Source organism: Halichondria panicea, chromosome 11, assembly GCF_963675165.1.
Source record: "Halichondria panicea chromosome 11, odHalPani1.1, whole genome shotgun sequence".
NCBI lineage: Eukaryota > Metazoa > Porifera > Demospongiae > Suberitida > Halichondriidae > Halichondria > Halichondria panicea.
Window position 1 is genome coordinate 2,802,699 of NC_087387.1, and position 14,667 is coordinate 2,817,365.

The following is a 14,667-nucleotide window of genomic DNA, read 5'->3' on the forward strand; positions in this document are numbered from 1 at the left end:
TAGGAGTGCGGTAAATATTATTTAACAATGACATCTGATTAGCTAGTCGTCGGCGTTCAACTTTCAGAGTTGCTCACTGCACATTGATAGGAGACAATCTCGTCTCACAAAATCATCTAAATAGAGACAATAGTCGGTTTGATCCCGTTCACTTGCACTCTTTATACTCACTGTTAACAAATTATGTCCGTTGCATAATGCGTAAACATCATCAATTGCGAGTTGCTCACGTGCAACTGATAGGATGTCACGTTCTTTATGCACAGTTTGTTTGTAGAGTATGTTATAGTTATAACACGGGCACAAGGGATGTATGGAATATATTGCACTGAAGCACGAGGGCGCCAGCCCCTAGGGCTGAGTGCAATATATGCCATGCAGCCCGAGTGCACGTGTTATAACTAGTTTATATCCCGAGGGCATAGCAACATAACACTGTCCTAGTAACACAATATAAACAGCACAAAAAAAGACAGAGACAACTCTAGACACAGCTCCATCTCTTCTCTCTTCTAGACGCCAGTATCTGCAGCATATAAGATTGGCATGACCGACACAAAATTGTTGGAGTTTCAACTGAAATCTGCAAAACAACCCCACCCCACTTCTGGTGCTGCAAAACAGCCCCGCCCCACTTACTGCTGCATAGAAACAGCCCCACCCCACTACTCAGTGAATACACGGTATTAGCTGCTGGTCTACGCTCGGCCTCATAACCAAGCCAAGAAAGCTCGCTTCTACACTGCTGCAAAACAGCTCATGCCCCCAGCAAAAAGAGCCACTTCTAGTGCTACGGTGAAGCAGAATTGACATGCATCACGATGTCGAGGACTAGGTCGATCTAGGAACACAGAATATTCCACAAAATGAATCTTGGACAATTTTAAAACCTGCATGGTTGCAAGAAGAAACTCCAGCAGTGCTGAACATTCATTCCTGCATGGCTGGACATACTTCGATACTTGTTATTTCTCATGCGTATTAATTTAATTTTAATTTAATTGTCTGTCTAATTGCCAGAGGGGCGTTTTGCGGTCAGTGCAATATGACTTTGCGGTCAGTGCAATATGACTTTCAGCAGTGCAATATGCTTCATATTGCACTTGGCAACAACGTAGCAACGGGATATAAGAGTATAATCAAGAGTATATGATAGAGAAGAGAGTATCGAACGTAGGCATACTGTACATCAGATGTATGTGGAGAGTAACGTGACTTCCTGTATCTGTCACAAGCCTGGAATTTGCACACTGACCAATCCAAGTGTGGGTGATGTAATCTATCAAGATTACATCACCCACAGAAAGTCACGTTACTCTTCGCATACATCTAATACACAGTATGCCTACGTTCGATACTCTCTCTCTATCATATACTCTTGGTATAATATACTCTTGCTACATGTATAATCATAAGTATCAGTATAATTATTGGTAGCATAATACTGCAACATAGTAATTACACTGAAATAATGTGTTTGGAAATTTGCATGCATGTAAACTATAATTACTTCCTGTATGACGACGAGTATATATACTAGAACACGTATTACACAAATTCAATATTACGGCTATACTAGTAGACTTTTTAAGATAGAGTGAATGAAACATGAAGTTATTAGGTCTTGTAGTTTTCTACTTTCTGGAAATTTCGAACTGTCAAGTGCCACCGATTGAAGGTATTGCATATATAGCTCTGTGTGTATATAACGCTTGTAACTGCTGACTCAGAACATATCATTCCATTATAAAGGTAATTGTGACAGCAATGGAGATCTCAGACTAGTACATAACAGAGGAGAGAAGTTCAGAGCAGTGCAAATTTGTAGTAGTACTAAATGGAAATATTTTTCAACATGTGATAAATGGACAGAAGAAGCTGCTAGATTGGCCTGCAGGCAACTTAATCTTGGCTATTTGGGTAAGTATTTACATTAACAAGATTATCTGTTCTACTCCTTTGTGGCAGATGCTTCAACAAGTGCTTTGCAATTGACTAGCTCAGTAGGTCCAGAGGGATTAAAAAGCTACACTTGTGCAGAGACGGCAAATCAACTGAGCGACTGCATTCAATTACAATACTTTGCACCCCATACTACTACTGTGGCAACAGTGAACTGCAGTAAGTATTGCAAGACCTTGACACATGAGAACTATCGTTTATACAGGTAATGGTGACGTACATGTATGCAGTACTAACGGAGCCATGAGACTAGCGGATGGGTCCACATACAGTGAAGGCAGACTAGAGATATGCCACAATGGTCAATGGGGGACAATATGCAACCAGGGATGGACAGACAGTAGAGCTAGTCAAGTGTGCAGTAGACTGGGGCTCCCAACCTACAGTGAGTCACTTGGTCTTGTTGTATAAGATCAAAGGGAACAGTGTGCCAAGCAACCATAAAGTGCATACAGTATACAGATGTTGTACATGACCGCATGCATGCATGCATGATGCTATATATATGTGGTAAAATGCACGATTTCCTTGTGAACATGAAATTGGAGATATATTGATTAATTGTGATAAACAAGTGTTTGTTGGCAAGAGTATAATTATATGCAACTCCAATAGACAGTACACAAAAGGTATTCTGTCTGACTTATGCCACAAATACTCAGTAGCATTAATCGCACATTAATTTCCTAAGCTCACAGCTTATAACAGCATGTATGCATGTGGTTATGACCCACAACGCCTATACATACTAAGTGGAGCTGCGTATATACACGTACATGTACTCGTCCTATATTGAACTAATAGCACAATCAACTAATACGAACCCCATGCATATTTGAACAGATGCTACACTACAACAATTTAGTGAGGGAACTGGTTTTGTGTACACAATCAACTGCACGACATTGGACGGTGATATTTCTAACTGTATCCAAGAGTCTTCTTGTGGCCACTCAATGGATGTTGGAGTGAAGTGTCTTCCTTTTCCCGACGCTTGTGTAGTTCCTGTCAACGAATCAATTGCTACTGGTGTGACATTAGGAGCACTCATTGGTCTATTGGCAGTTGCTCTAGTGGTTCTAGTGGTGGTTGTCGCTGGATGGATTGGAACGTGTGTTTACTTACAGCGAAAAATAAACAAGTAAGCTCTAAACTAGCCTTAGCAAACTAAAAATTAAACTGAACTGTTGACAAAATAATATGCATGTACACACAATGCCTACCTACCCTCAGACACCACACCCACTCTACACCCGTCTCTACTAACGACTCCACCCTCCAACACACCACACAATGAGGGAGACGGGAGATTGTACGACAAAATTAATGACACAGTTTCTAACCTGGAGCACAGTAATTTTGTGAAGTGCGTTCGAAACGAAAGCTATTCACTTGACAGAGGAAAACGAATACACTGATTGTGTAATAGAACTTTAGTTGGATAGTATGAGTATGCCTATTACCAACACCAATAGTTTTGCACGCTATCTAGAAGCATGCATTAAAGAGTTAGTGATTCTCAATATTGAGATATACATGGTACAATGTTGGCCAACATGCATAATGTTTCTGCTTAATAACGCTCATAGCTACACTAGAGCCAATGGTAGAGATATACGTCATTTACTGTAACATGCACTGTTAGCCAACGAGTAATGTTTCTACTAATAGCGCTCATCATACATGTAGCTATACACTAGAGACAATAAGTATATATACACAGGGCAACAACCATGGAATACCCAGCACATAATAATGGGGATCATACAAATATATGGATTACGAAAATTTAGTGATGCGATTTCTAGACAAGGATAAAGATAAAGTGGCGGAAGATCGAGGGGCTTAACCAATACGCAATAATGTGTGTACATTAGCTAGGCATCATTATACTTGTAGCATTTACCTTTACGACTTGATTAATAAACGACCTCAAACTGTAATAGAGATTACAGCATAAAGCTTCGGAGAGGCATACAATGTAAGGACCACATTGAGAGGTCATAGTCACATGAATCACCACTCCCCAGGTTCCAACGTCACTCAACAGTGGAAAATTAATTATACAATTAGAACAAACAAGCCAACAGACGGTTATTGGGGCGAGTGAAGCGAGTCCCTTACCTAGTGTGCAACGTTGAGATTTTGTCTGTCTGTCTGTCTGTCTGTATGTCATGGACCAGCACGATATTTGTTTTACGTGAATCAATGCGCATGGGCACAACTCATAGATACACTAAGCTCAGACAAGACACAGGCTCTTGAGGCCACAGAGGCCACAATTGACTAGCTACACTAAGCTCAGACACAGACTCTTGAGGCCACAGGCAAGACACGTACACAGACACAGACACTCTTGAGACCACAGGCACGCCTACTTGTGTTGTCTTGTGATAATAAACCTTGCTTGGTCCACAATAACATTAAAAACAAGACAAACAGATCATAAGGGGGCACTTTCAAACTACTTTTGCATCTTAACGTCAATATGACATTAACATTTTGACCAATCCATATCCATGGCTGGCCGGCCATGCAGCTCAGTCTTAGCTATGGTCTCAGAGTCACTAACTAAATTAGTAAATAGAGCGGTGGGGCTGACTGATAACATAAAGAAAGTGCATCAAACACGGTGAACTTAAACAAACCCTTATCATTATGAACTCAAACGCTTATGCTCGCCCCATGACACCTTGTGTCACTCTAGTAGTTATGTATAATTATATAGATAACACAATATTGATACTTGTAAGTTACTACAGAATGTATGCTAGGAGGGGAGGGGGTGGATTTACCTACATACGTACATATAGTAATTATTAGGACTGATAAGCACCAGTCACGATACACGCAAGAAGTTGAGGTTTAGGACTATGCATAATTATATGCACTGGACGTCTGAATACGTACCTGTTTATTCTTAAAACTAGAGCACTATAAGTGTTAACTTCGGCTGTTAACATGATCTACAGGTATGTGGTATAGACAATAAATGCTGGCTAAGCAGCAAGTGACAAGAGCTAGAGGTAATGCTGAGATTGGAGTTTTAGTAGTACATGCATTGTGGACTAGAATTACAGCAAAGAAGCCTGGAGTCCTTAGAAATAATTTATGGGTTCTGTGGAGTATGGCTCTAGGGCTAGGAATGAGGATAAGCAAAGAAGCAACAACCACAAAATCATAATACTAGCTTTCTACTTTAGTGACCCTGTTCCATTGTTCCTGGTATGGGATCACTTCAGCTGTAAATACGTCTACCGTGAGTAACTGCCGCCTGTAGTTAGTTAGCTGCCAACGTGCAGTGCAAGTTTAGCTTTTGCTCACTTTTATTCGACAACGAAGCTTTAACATCAAATATGCCAATCTTAAAACTACTAACTTTTTGTCTGGAGGCTATCCATACTGTAAACGCAGTGCTATGGCATCCAGGTTAGTAGACAGGTCTGACAAACAGACAAACAAACCAACGGACTACTATACCCGCTGACCGCAGCACGACCTCGGGTAATAACATCATCATAATTTATTTATTGGATACATAAACATGCCAAGTCCCAATTGAAAGCTATAGGCTTCGTTGACAGAAGTGATTTCTAGAAAGAGATAGCAATAAGTGATCAGATATGAGGCTACTGTTTCAAATCAGTGTGCTACTATTGACACTACAGAGAGGAACATCAACAGGTAGGTATTACAATAACAAAGTGACTGTAACAATTGTATACTGCTTCACAGATAGTTGTCTTCCTGAAGATTTCGGAAAAATAAGATTGTCCGGTCAAAGATTCATAAGAAATGAAGGAGCTGTTCAATTGTGTGTCCGTTATGGTCGTTCAGGTGAATACAAGTATCTCTGGCACTATATAAAGACTCAGAAAGGTTGGACCGATCATCTTAGAGCAGCAAACTTATCCTGTAAAGAACTGGGTTTGAATTACACAGGTAAACTGCAGACGCACTAGGTGGGCATACAGGCACATGCAAATAATGCATGCATGGCTTTACTTCTTCTAGATAACGCCAGGAGCATATAAAAGAAGGAGCCTTTAACTCTACATGGGTTAGAGAATCACATCTCGTGTGTTTTCCTAACCGCTGGATTGCCTTAAGTATATAAATTACATATCGCGGTCAGCCTCTGAATATCACAGGCGTTTTGATTTTGCAGTAGGGAGTCTTACTGGGGTTCTTAGAAAAGAGAGCTTACTACCAGGCCTTAGCCTCGAGACCAGCCGTTCGTTATCTGAAAGAACGCCTGGTCAAGTTCCAATGTACAACTTGTCTAATTGGTCCAGGAATTTCTTGGACCGATAATTTCCCACACAAGGTGTATTACCCATGAATATCATTATGAGCTGTAAAACACTGACTCAGCTAGACGAGTTGTACATTGGAACTTGACCAGGCGTTCTTTCAGATAACGAGGTTAACCAGGCCTATTGACCTATGCGCCAGTAAAAGTGCACCATCAGCTCAATTAGCACTCGTCCTAGATGATTATCACCCACTTAGCGGTTTTGCATATAAGGTCATGCTTTGCAAACTTGCACGAGATGCGATTCCCAACGTAAGACGCTCCTGATAACGTTATCATGCAGTAAACATTGTCAATCGTTTGCTTGTCGTAATTTTTGCTAAACAGGTGTCACAGCGAGTACAGTCCGACTAACGGAGGATGCTGAGACAGTAACATCAGATGTTAATTGTAACAGTGGGGATAAAAATTTAAGAGACTGCCTACCTGATTCATTAAGCACGGGGCATAACGATGAAGTTGCTGGACTGATTTGCAGTGCGTTTACTGCCTATATAATTATACTCAGAATCTAATAATTAAGTAAGTGCATGTTGTGTATTTTATAGACTGCAGAGAAGGAGCCCTAAGACTGGTGGGTGGCTCCAGCCACAATGAAGGACGAGTGGAGGTGTGCTCCAATGGTCGTTGGGGTACAGTGTGTGGTGATGGATGGACGGAGAGAGAAGCTGCTCTAGTGTGCAGTAGACTAGGGTACCCAACTCTAAGTAAGGCAATGGTTGTACACTGTAATATTTTAAGATATTATATCCTCGTAGACGCCACTCTCAGCAACTTTGGAGAGGGTAGTGGTCCATTGTACGATATTACCTGTCGAAGCACGGGAAGTGATGACCAGGAATGTATACCCATGATAACAACTGATTCCTCATCCTGTGCCCATGTTGGAGTGAGGTGCCTTCTTTTCACTGATGCTGGCGCAGTTTCCTCACAACAAAATGAGGGAGCTACATGTGAGAGCAGTATTACAGTCAGGAGTGGTAGTGGGACATTAGGAGCACTCGTTGGTCTATTAGCAGTTGATCTAGTGGTTTTAGTGGTTGTTGTCGTTGGATGGATTGTGTCGTGTGTTTACTTTCAGCAGAAAATAAGCAAGTAAGCCCTAAACTAGCAACAAAAAACTGAAAGCAATCAAAACATATTTTTAATTTTTATTTTACTGCTGTTAACAGAACAATTACATTATAATTATAACACTGCATGTGCACACACACCCACACAATGCTTACCCACCCTCAGACACCACACCCACTCTACATCCGTCTCTACTAACAACCCCACCCTCCAACACACACCACAAGATGAGGGAAACCAGACATTGTACGACACAATTAATGACACAGCTACTAACCTGGAGCACAAAGAGGATACTGTGCAATGCGTTCAAAACGAAAGCTATTCACTTGTCGGACAAAGGAAAACGGACACACTAAATGTATAGTTAACAGAACTTTAGTTGGATAGTACGAGTATGCGTATTACCAACACCAATAGTTTTGTTGGAAGCTGCATGCATTATGAGAGTTAGTAATTCTCAATATTGAAACACTTAAATACATGAAATATACATGTACATGTACAATGTTGGTCAACATGTAATGTTTCTACTAATAACGCTCATAGCTATACACTATAGAGCCAATGGACAAGAAGGCATAGAGATCTACATGTACAATGTTGGCCAACGTAATGGTTCTATACTAATAACGCTTATACCTACACTAGAGACAATGGACAACATGCAGGGCAAGAATACCAGGACCATGGAGAATGCACAACTAATGGGGATCATAATTATAATACAGTGACAAGATTTATAGATAGGGAAAGATGAAGTGGCCGGAAAATCGAGGGGCTTAACCAATACATAAAAAATGCAATAATGTGTACATTAGCTATAGACATCATTATACTGATATTGGTAGCATTTATCCTATTAATACACGGCCTCACACTGTAACAGGAGGCACATAATGTAAGGACCACACTGGAAGGTTAGGTGATAGTCACATGACTGAGACAAACACCACCCCCTTATTCTAACGTCATTTAATTAAGCAACAGTGGAAAATTAATTATAGTACAAACATGCCAACAGATGGTAATATACCGTATTATGCTTGATCAGAGGCCGCGGCTACTAAATATTTCATTTTGCTGGCAGAGGAGGATTTATACAATTCGAGAGAGGCCATTGTTCAAGAGAGGCGTTTATTAGCCCCACAACCTTATCAAACACCTGCATAGACTCGAACTCTGCCATGAGAAAGTCTTTGTGAAGCAATAGAAGCTGCTACCTAGCTACATGTGTTTCAGCGGAAAATAAATAAGTAAGTCCTAACTAGCAACACATCCTTAAAAAAACTGAAAGCAATTATCAATTCAAAATTTCTTTTGCAACAAGATCCTTAGCAATCACTGAAAAATTAAAACTGCTAACAGAACCATTATAATTATAATACTGCATGTGCACACACACCCACACAATGCTTACCCACCCTCAGACACCACACCCACTCTACATCCATCTCTACTAACAACCCCATCCTCCAACACACACCACAAGATGAGGGAGACCAGACATTGTACGACACAATCAATGACACAGCTACTAACCTGGAGCACAAAAAGGATACTGTGCAATGCGTTACAAACGAAAGCTATTCACTTGTCGGACAAAGGAAAACGGACACACTAAATTAATGTACAGTTAATATAACTTTAGTTGGATATAGTATGAGTATGCGTATTACCAACACCAATAGTTTTGCTAGAAGCTGCATGCATTATGAGAGTTAGTGATTCTCAATATTGAATACATGAGATATACATGGTACAATGTTGGCCACAATGTGTAATGTTTCTACTAATAACGCTCATAGCTACACTAGAGCCAATGGACAAAAAGGTATACACAGGGTAACAAGACCAAGACCATCGAATACCCAGCACAAGTAATGGGGATCATACAACTATGTGGATTACGAAAAATTTAGTGACAAGATTTCTAGGTAGGGATAAAGATAAAATGGTTGGAAAATCGAGGGGCTTAACTGCATAAAAATCGCAATAATGTTTAGTTATAGTTATATCCCGAGGGCATAGCAACATAACAGTTAGTAACACAATAAATAGAACTGCACAAAATGACAGAGATAATCCTAGACACAGCTCCATCTCTTCTCTCTTCTAAACAATATGTGCCAGTATCTGCAATGTATAAGATTGGCATGGACCAACGAATGGCTTGACACAAAATTGTTGGGACCAGTTCCAACGCACTACTGCAAAACAGCCCCATCCCACTTTTGCCAGCCCTCCCTACGCGGTATATCCTCGGCCTCACAACCAAGCCAAAGAAGCTCGCCTCTGCACTCACTGCTGCAAAACAGCTCAAGCCCTCAGAAAAAAGAGCCGTTTCTAGATGCTACAGTGCTATGGTAAGGCAGAATTGACATGTATCACGAGGACTAGGTCTAGGAACACAGAATCTTTAGCAGCATCTGTAGAGGGGGCGGTTAAACGAGATGGGCGGTTATTTGAAACGGGCGTTTATTGTTTTGTCTACTTCAAACTCTTGCTCATCAGCAGTTATTATGCTCTTTTTGGCTGCTGCCACAGCTCTCAGTTTCAATCTTAAGTCGTAGGAGAGGTGTTTCTCTCTCTGTGTCCTCTCTGCCATCATAAATAGTATCTATTTATTCTATGCTGCCCTTATTCCAGCTGGTTCCATGTGCTAATTCAGCTCCACCCACAGTGCCACGCCCCATACATGGGCGATTATTTAAGACGGGCGTTTATTGACATTGACAAAGACAGCTTTTACCATGGGCGTTTAAACGAGATGGGCGTTTAATCAAGGAGGGCGTTTAATCAAGTAAATACGGTACCTCGCTGCACATGCGCACCCGAGGCATATAATTAAGGTTATATGGTTATAGAGAAGATACACTGTAAGTATACGATACATAATGACATCGTAATGATGAATACATATACATACTGATGCGTATGTATATATACATAGCAAAGGTTGAGATTGCTAAAACAATGCTTATTATTAGGAGTGATAAGCACAGTCACGGTACACGCAAGCAGTCAAAGTTTAGGTTAAATGCACTGCATGTCTGAATACGGAATTGTTTATAATTATATTCTTAAATAACATCATCATATAAAATAAACATGAACGGCAATCTATTTGAAAGCTTTAGGCTTCGTTGACAGAAGTGATTTCTAGAAAGAGATAGCAATAGGTGATCAGATATGAGGCTACTGTTTCAAATCGGTGTGCTACTATTGACACTACAGAGAGGGACATCAACAGGTAGGTATTACAATAACAAAGTGACTGTAACAATTGTATACTGCTTCACAGATAGTTGTCTTCCTGAAGATTTCCGAAAAATAAGATTGACCGGTCAAAGAATCATAAGAAATGAGGGAGCTGTTCAACTGTGTGTCCGTTATGGTCGTTCAGGTGAATACACGTATCTCTGGCACTACATAAAGACTCAGGAAGGTTGGACTGATAATCTCAGAGCAGCAAACTTATCCTGTAAAGAACTGGGTTTGAATTACACAGGTAAGCTGCAGACGCACTAGTAGGGTATACAGGTACATGTACATGCAAAGGATACATGGCGTTACTTCTTCTAGATATAACGTTATCATACAGTATACATTGTCGATTGTTTGCCAGTTATAATTTTTGCTAAACAGGTGTCACAGCAAGTACAGTCCAGCTAACGGAGGATGCTCAGACAGTAATGTCAAATATTAATTGTTACAGTGGAAATAAATTTTTTAGAGACTGCCTACCTGATTCATTAAGCACACGGCGTGACAATGAAGTTGCTGGACTGATTTGCAGTGCGTTTACTGCCTATATAATTATACTCAGAGAAGTTTAAGTGCCATAATTATATTGCAGTATTTTATTATAGACTGCACAGAAGGATCCCTACGACTGGTAGATGGCTCCAGCTACAATGAAGGACGAGTGGAGGTGTGCTCCAATGGTCGCTGGGGTACAGTGTGTGGTGATGGATGGACAGAGAGAGAAGCTGCTCTAGTGTGCAGTAGACTGGGGTACCCAACTCTAAGTAAGGCAATATGGTTGTGCTATTTTCATTTAACCATTTAACATTCTATCATTGTAGACACCGCAATCACCAACTTTGGAGAGGGTAGTGGTCCATTGTACAATATTACCTGTCCAAGTACGGGAATTGATGACCAGGAATGTATACCCATAATAACAACTGCTTCCTCAAGATGCAACCACTCAACGGATGTTGGAGTGAGGTGCCTTCCTTTTATTGATGTTTGTCCAGTTCCAGTCAACGAAATAATTGTCACAGTAACAGGTCAGCAACCTACAATAGCAACACCTACACTTACGTCTATGCTTGCAAATCGTACCCCAACTGAACAAGATGGCAATGAGATGACTACTACAGAAACCAGTATCACCCAGAGTACAGCCATGAGTGGTAGTGGGACATTAGGAGCACTCATTGGTCTATTGGCAGTTGCTCTAGTGGTGGTTGTCACTGGATGGATTGGAACGTGTGTTTACTTACAGCAGAAAATAAACAAGTAAGCTCTAAAATAAATGAAAGCACCACGGTGCTGATGCCTCGGTGAAGGTGCCAAAGCTACATAATATAAAACTACTAATAGCTAGCTTTTATACACACATTGATTATAATTATCATGATGAAAATCTTTAATTTTGCTGCATGCAATCAACCAAATAGTGGGTAATGATTAACCACGATTGTTGTTAAAAACGATCAATGCCAAAAGTTCAAGTCTAAAATTAATGGCTGCAAGTCACCAGAGCCTTGCAGCTCTCTGCTCACTTTTGCAGCTACCAATAGCTGCGTTCTAGCGCAGAGCTAACTACTAAGTAGAGTAGTAACACTCGGTGAACAAGTTTTGCTACGGACTCTTCTGAAAAGGCTGCAATGGCATTCCAAGTAAGCAAAACTAGGCATAACTCGAGAACGAAGCATTATATTTTGCAAATCCACGAAAATCCAAGTAAACATGACTAGAAGCCTATAGAAACTCTTACTTGCACTTGATTCATCCTTGAGCAGCTGTAGCAGTCTACACCCACCCACCCGCCCACCCGCCCGCCCGCACGCACGCACGCACACACACACACACACACACACACACACACACACACACACACACACACACACACACACTACCGTATACCTCACTTGCGCATGGGCACCGAGGCATAACAAGTAAGCTCTATACGCAAGCCTATAATGATCACTGAAAGCTAAGAAAAAATAACAAAAACAATTCTAAACACTCACACAGGAAATGCAAAGGCCACACCCATACATCATCTGCCTCTATGAATGATCCTACCCTCCAACTCAACAACCCAGCATATGGTGTTAGCACCACGGCCCCACACACCATGTACAGCTCTCACGGACCCTCCTATGAGGTCATCAGCACTAACGAGGGGGTTGGGAACAGCTATAATGTCATCAGCCGTAGGGGTTTGTCTATACCACACCCACATACAACACCCCCTGTATCTAACGAGGAGTACAGTACGCTAGACAACAGCAGAGAGCACATACTAGAGAGCAATACTGGAAATGGTGAATATTCAATGGTTGGACAGAGTGACCCCCAGAATGACGGGCCTGACCCCCAAGATTACGAGGTGCCCGCCTCCCTCCAAGGTGGTGGGGAAGAGTACTCTACACTGAAGCATTGATAGCCTAGTAGCCTACGTACTGAACAACTTTAACTAAACAAGACTGACTCAATGTGAGTATTATACGTGCCTTTTTTACGTGTACTGTTTGTGGGCAGCATTAAATTATCATGTATGAACATGTTATTGTATTATAATGTTATATGTACTATATCAGCACTCCATAACTAAAGACAAGAATTTACAATAACTATAGGACACACACAGTACGGCATATGCTACTATGAATTTTAACACAAGAAAAAAAAATGAACACAACAACTGGAACTACACACAACAGTATGAATACACAGCTGTACATGTACAATAATATTTTTATTGTTACGTCATGTACATGTACATGTATTATACGAGTAGTGGCTATACAAGATCGTGATTAGCGGTCCACATGCAGCTATATTTATGGATACCTCACTCATATTTGTTGGCATTATTATACGTACACTTGCGTACGTGCATGTATGAGCAGTGTACCTGAATCAGTTGTAGAGGCTGGAAGTTTAGCGAACATCTCGCTAATCTTTTGCTGCTTGCATACATCATTCTTCTCCATCAGCCTCTTAGCCAACCAGTCAGGATGAGTCACTCGAGGAGCCGGGTTGGCTACCTGCGTAAGCGGACACAAGGAACATGAACAAGCTACAATGTATATACCGTATAGCGGATAATTTTTGTGGGGTAAAAATTCGTTGGAACTTGAACAGCGGTGATTTTTGTAAGTAAAAATTCATTACGCACACTGCATTGCATGTGTTCCAGTATTACGTTTTCGTGGATAAAATTTTCGTCGAGGTCAGCTTGCCTACGAAAATTACCCGCTACATGTATACAGTAGACTAGTGATACTGACAGTAGGTTTCACCGTAAAATTGTTACACATGTGCATGTACACGTACAAGTACAACTCCCAGCCCACAAACATATCTATAACATTGAACAGTAAGATTTGTCAAACAGAAATTACACTGCTAGTGTGTGTGACTTTGAAGGTCAACTCATTTAAATATTTGATCAGTGTATGTGTGTGTGTATGTGTGTGTGTGTGTGTGTGTGTGTGTGTGTGTGTGTGTGTGTGTGTGTGGGTGGGTGGGTGGGGAGGATGACGGTACTTACCCCCTGCATGGCGGCAGGAATAGTGATAATCTTTTGAATCGTATTGCCCAGCCTCTCAATATAGTACTTCCAATCCAGGATCTGGTATGACAGAGAACATCATCATAAGGATAAACTGATTGAATGGTTCAGCTTCACTTAACCATTGTACATTGCATGCACATACATTATAATGAGTCAGAACACATGATTGTAAAAACAAGCTCATAATTATAATACACCATACTGTATAGATGTTCCTGTATTGTACAGCATACACATAGTCCCTACTACACTGCACGAGCTCACTCACAGCTCTAATATCGAAGTTATCAATGGAGGAGGTTTTGAGCCATTTTCTGAGAAAGTGCTTCTTCACACTGGGCTCAGCCTGGAAGATGGCCAGTGGAATGGCTCTCTCAGTGACTGGAGCACCCTCAGGTTTGCGAGCAATGATAAATCGACAGGCAAGACCAGCGTCTTTCACCATCTGGTCACCAAGGAACTAAGGGGAGTGGTTAAACTAAATTAGAAGCAAGTTCTT

General features: G+C 41.0%; 4 protein-coding genes across 6 annotated transcripts in view; 3 read left to right on the forward strand and 1 right to left on the reverse strand.

The window, feature by feature from the left end:
• Nucleotides 1-7,870, forward strand: part of LOC135344601 (neurotrypsin-like) — a 51,711-nt gene extending 43,841 nt beyond the window's left edge. The window contains exons 1-6 of one of the 2 annotated variants that reach the window (XM_064541838.1): nt 5,271-5,646; nt 5,698-5,904; nt 6,605-6,754; nt 6,826-6,984; nt 7,036-7,372; nt 7,517-7,838. In XM_064541838.1, coding sequence (XP_064397908.1) covers nt 5,586-5,646; nt 5,698-5,904; nt 6,605-6,754; nt 6,826-6,984; nt 7,036-7,372; nt 7,517-7,718 — 1,116 coding nt within the window. In that variant the 5' untranslated portion in view covers nt 5,271-5,585 and the 3' untranslated portion in view covers nt 7,719-7,838. Of the gene's footprint in view, nt 1-5,270; nt 5,647-5,697; nt 5,905-6,604; nt 6,755-6,825; nt 6,985-7,035; nt 7,373-7,516 lie in introns of those variants that run through there. The other variant, XM_064541837.1, reaches the window with a different exon arrangement.
• The window catches only part of LOC135344561 (DNA polymerase epsilon catalytic subunit A-like), a 77,195-nt gene that overhangs the window by 53,558 nt on the left and 8,970 nt on the right, over nt 1-14,667 (reverse strand). Inside the window, exons 19-21 of the mRNA XM_064541786.1 lie at nt 14,437-14,628; nt 14,145-14,225; nt 13,506-13,638 (exon numbers count right to left, since the gene is read on the reverse strand). Coding sequence (XP_064397856.1) covers nt 13,506-13,638; nt 14,145-14,225; nt 14,437-14,628 — 406 coding nt within the window. The remainder of the gene's footprint in view (nt 1-13,505; nt 13,639-14,144; nt 14,226-14,436; nt 14,629-14,667) is intronic.
• Nucleotides 1,530-3,565, forward strand: LOC135344624 (neurotrypsin-like). The gene is made up of 6 exons (XM_064541882.1): nt 1,530-1,678; nt 1,753-1,920; nt 1,969-2,121; nt 2,168-2,347; nt 2,806-3,103; nt 3,196-3,565. The coding sequence occupies exons 1-6, from the start codon at nt 1,609-1,611 to the stop codon at nt 3,257-3,259; spliced, it is 933 nt and encodes a 310-aa protein (XP_064397952.1). The 5' UTR covers nt 1,530-1,608; the 3' UTR covers nt 3,260-3,565.
• Nucleotides 10,433-13,218, forward strand: LOC135344604 (uncharacterized). Of its 2 annotated transcripts, XM_064541843.1 has the most exons (6): nt 10,433-10,604; nt 10,656-10,862; nt 11,000-11,149; nt 11,224-11,382; nt 11,440-11,878; nt 12,620-13,218. In XM_064541843.1, exons 1-6 carry the CDS (start codon nt 10,544-10,546, stop codon nt 13,029-13,031), a joined length of 1,428 nt encoding a protein of 475 aa, XP_064397913.1. In that variant the 5' UTR covers nt 10,433-10,543; the 3' UTR covers nt 13,032-13,218. The 2 variants fall into 2 exon arrangements, with proteins under 2 accessions (XP_064397913.1, XP_064397915.1); XM_064541845.1 differs by lacking the exon at nt 11,000-11,149 and having other exon boundaries at nt 10,434-10,604.

What these genes read in the sequence shown, in the direction of transcription:
- LOC135344624 (XM_064541882.1), top strand. Translation starts at nt 1,609, where the DNA reads ATGAAGTTATTAGGTCTTGTAGTTTTCTACTTTCTGGAAATTTCGAAC. An exon ending in ACTTAATCTTGGCTATTTGG is followed by an intron (nt 1,921 to 1,968) that starts GTAAGTATTTAC and finishes CCTTTGTGGCAG; the next exon opens with ATGCTTCAACAAGTGCTTTG. An exon ending in TTACAGCGAAAAATAAACAA is followed by an intron (nt 3,104 to 3,195) that starts GTAAGCTCTAAA and finishes ACCTACCCTCAG; the next exon opens with ACACCACACCCACTCTACAC.
- LOC135344604 (XM_064541843.1), top strand. Translation starts at nt 10,544, where the DNA reads ATGAGGCTACTGTTTCAAATCGGTGTGCTACTATTGACACTACAGAGA. An exon ending in ACAGAGAGGGACATCAACAG is followed by an intron (nt 10,605 to 10,655) that starts GTAGGTATTACA and finishes ACTGCTTCACAG; the next exon opens with ATAGTTGTCTTCCTGAAGAT. An exon ending in ACTGGGGTACCCAACTCTAA is followed by an intron (nt 11,383 to 11,439) that starts GTAAGGCAATAT and finishes CTATCATTGTAG; the next exon opens with ACACCGCAATCACCAACTTT.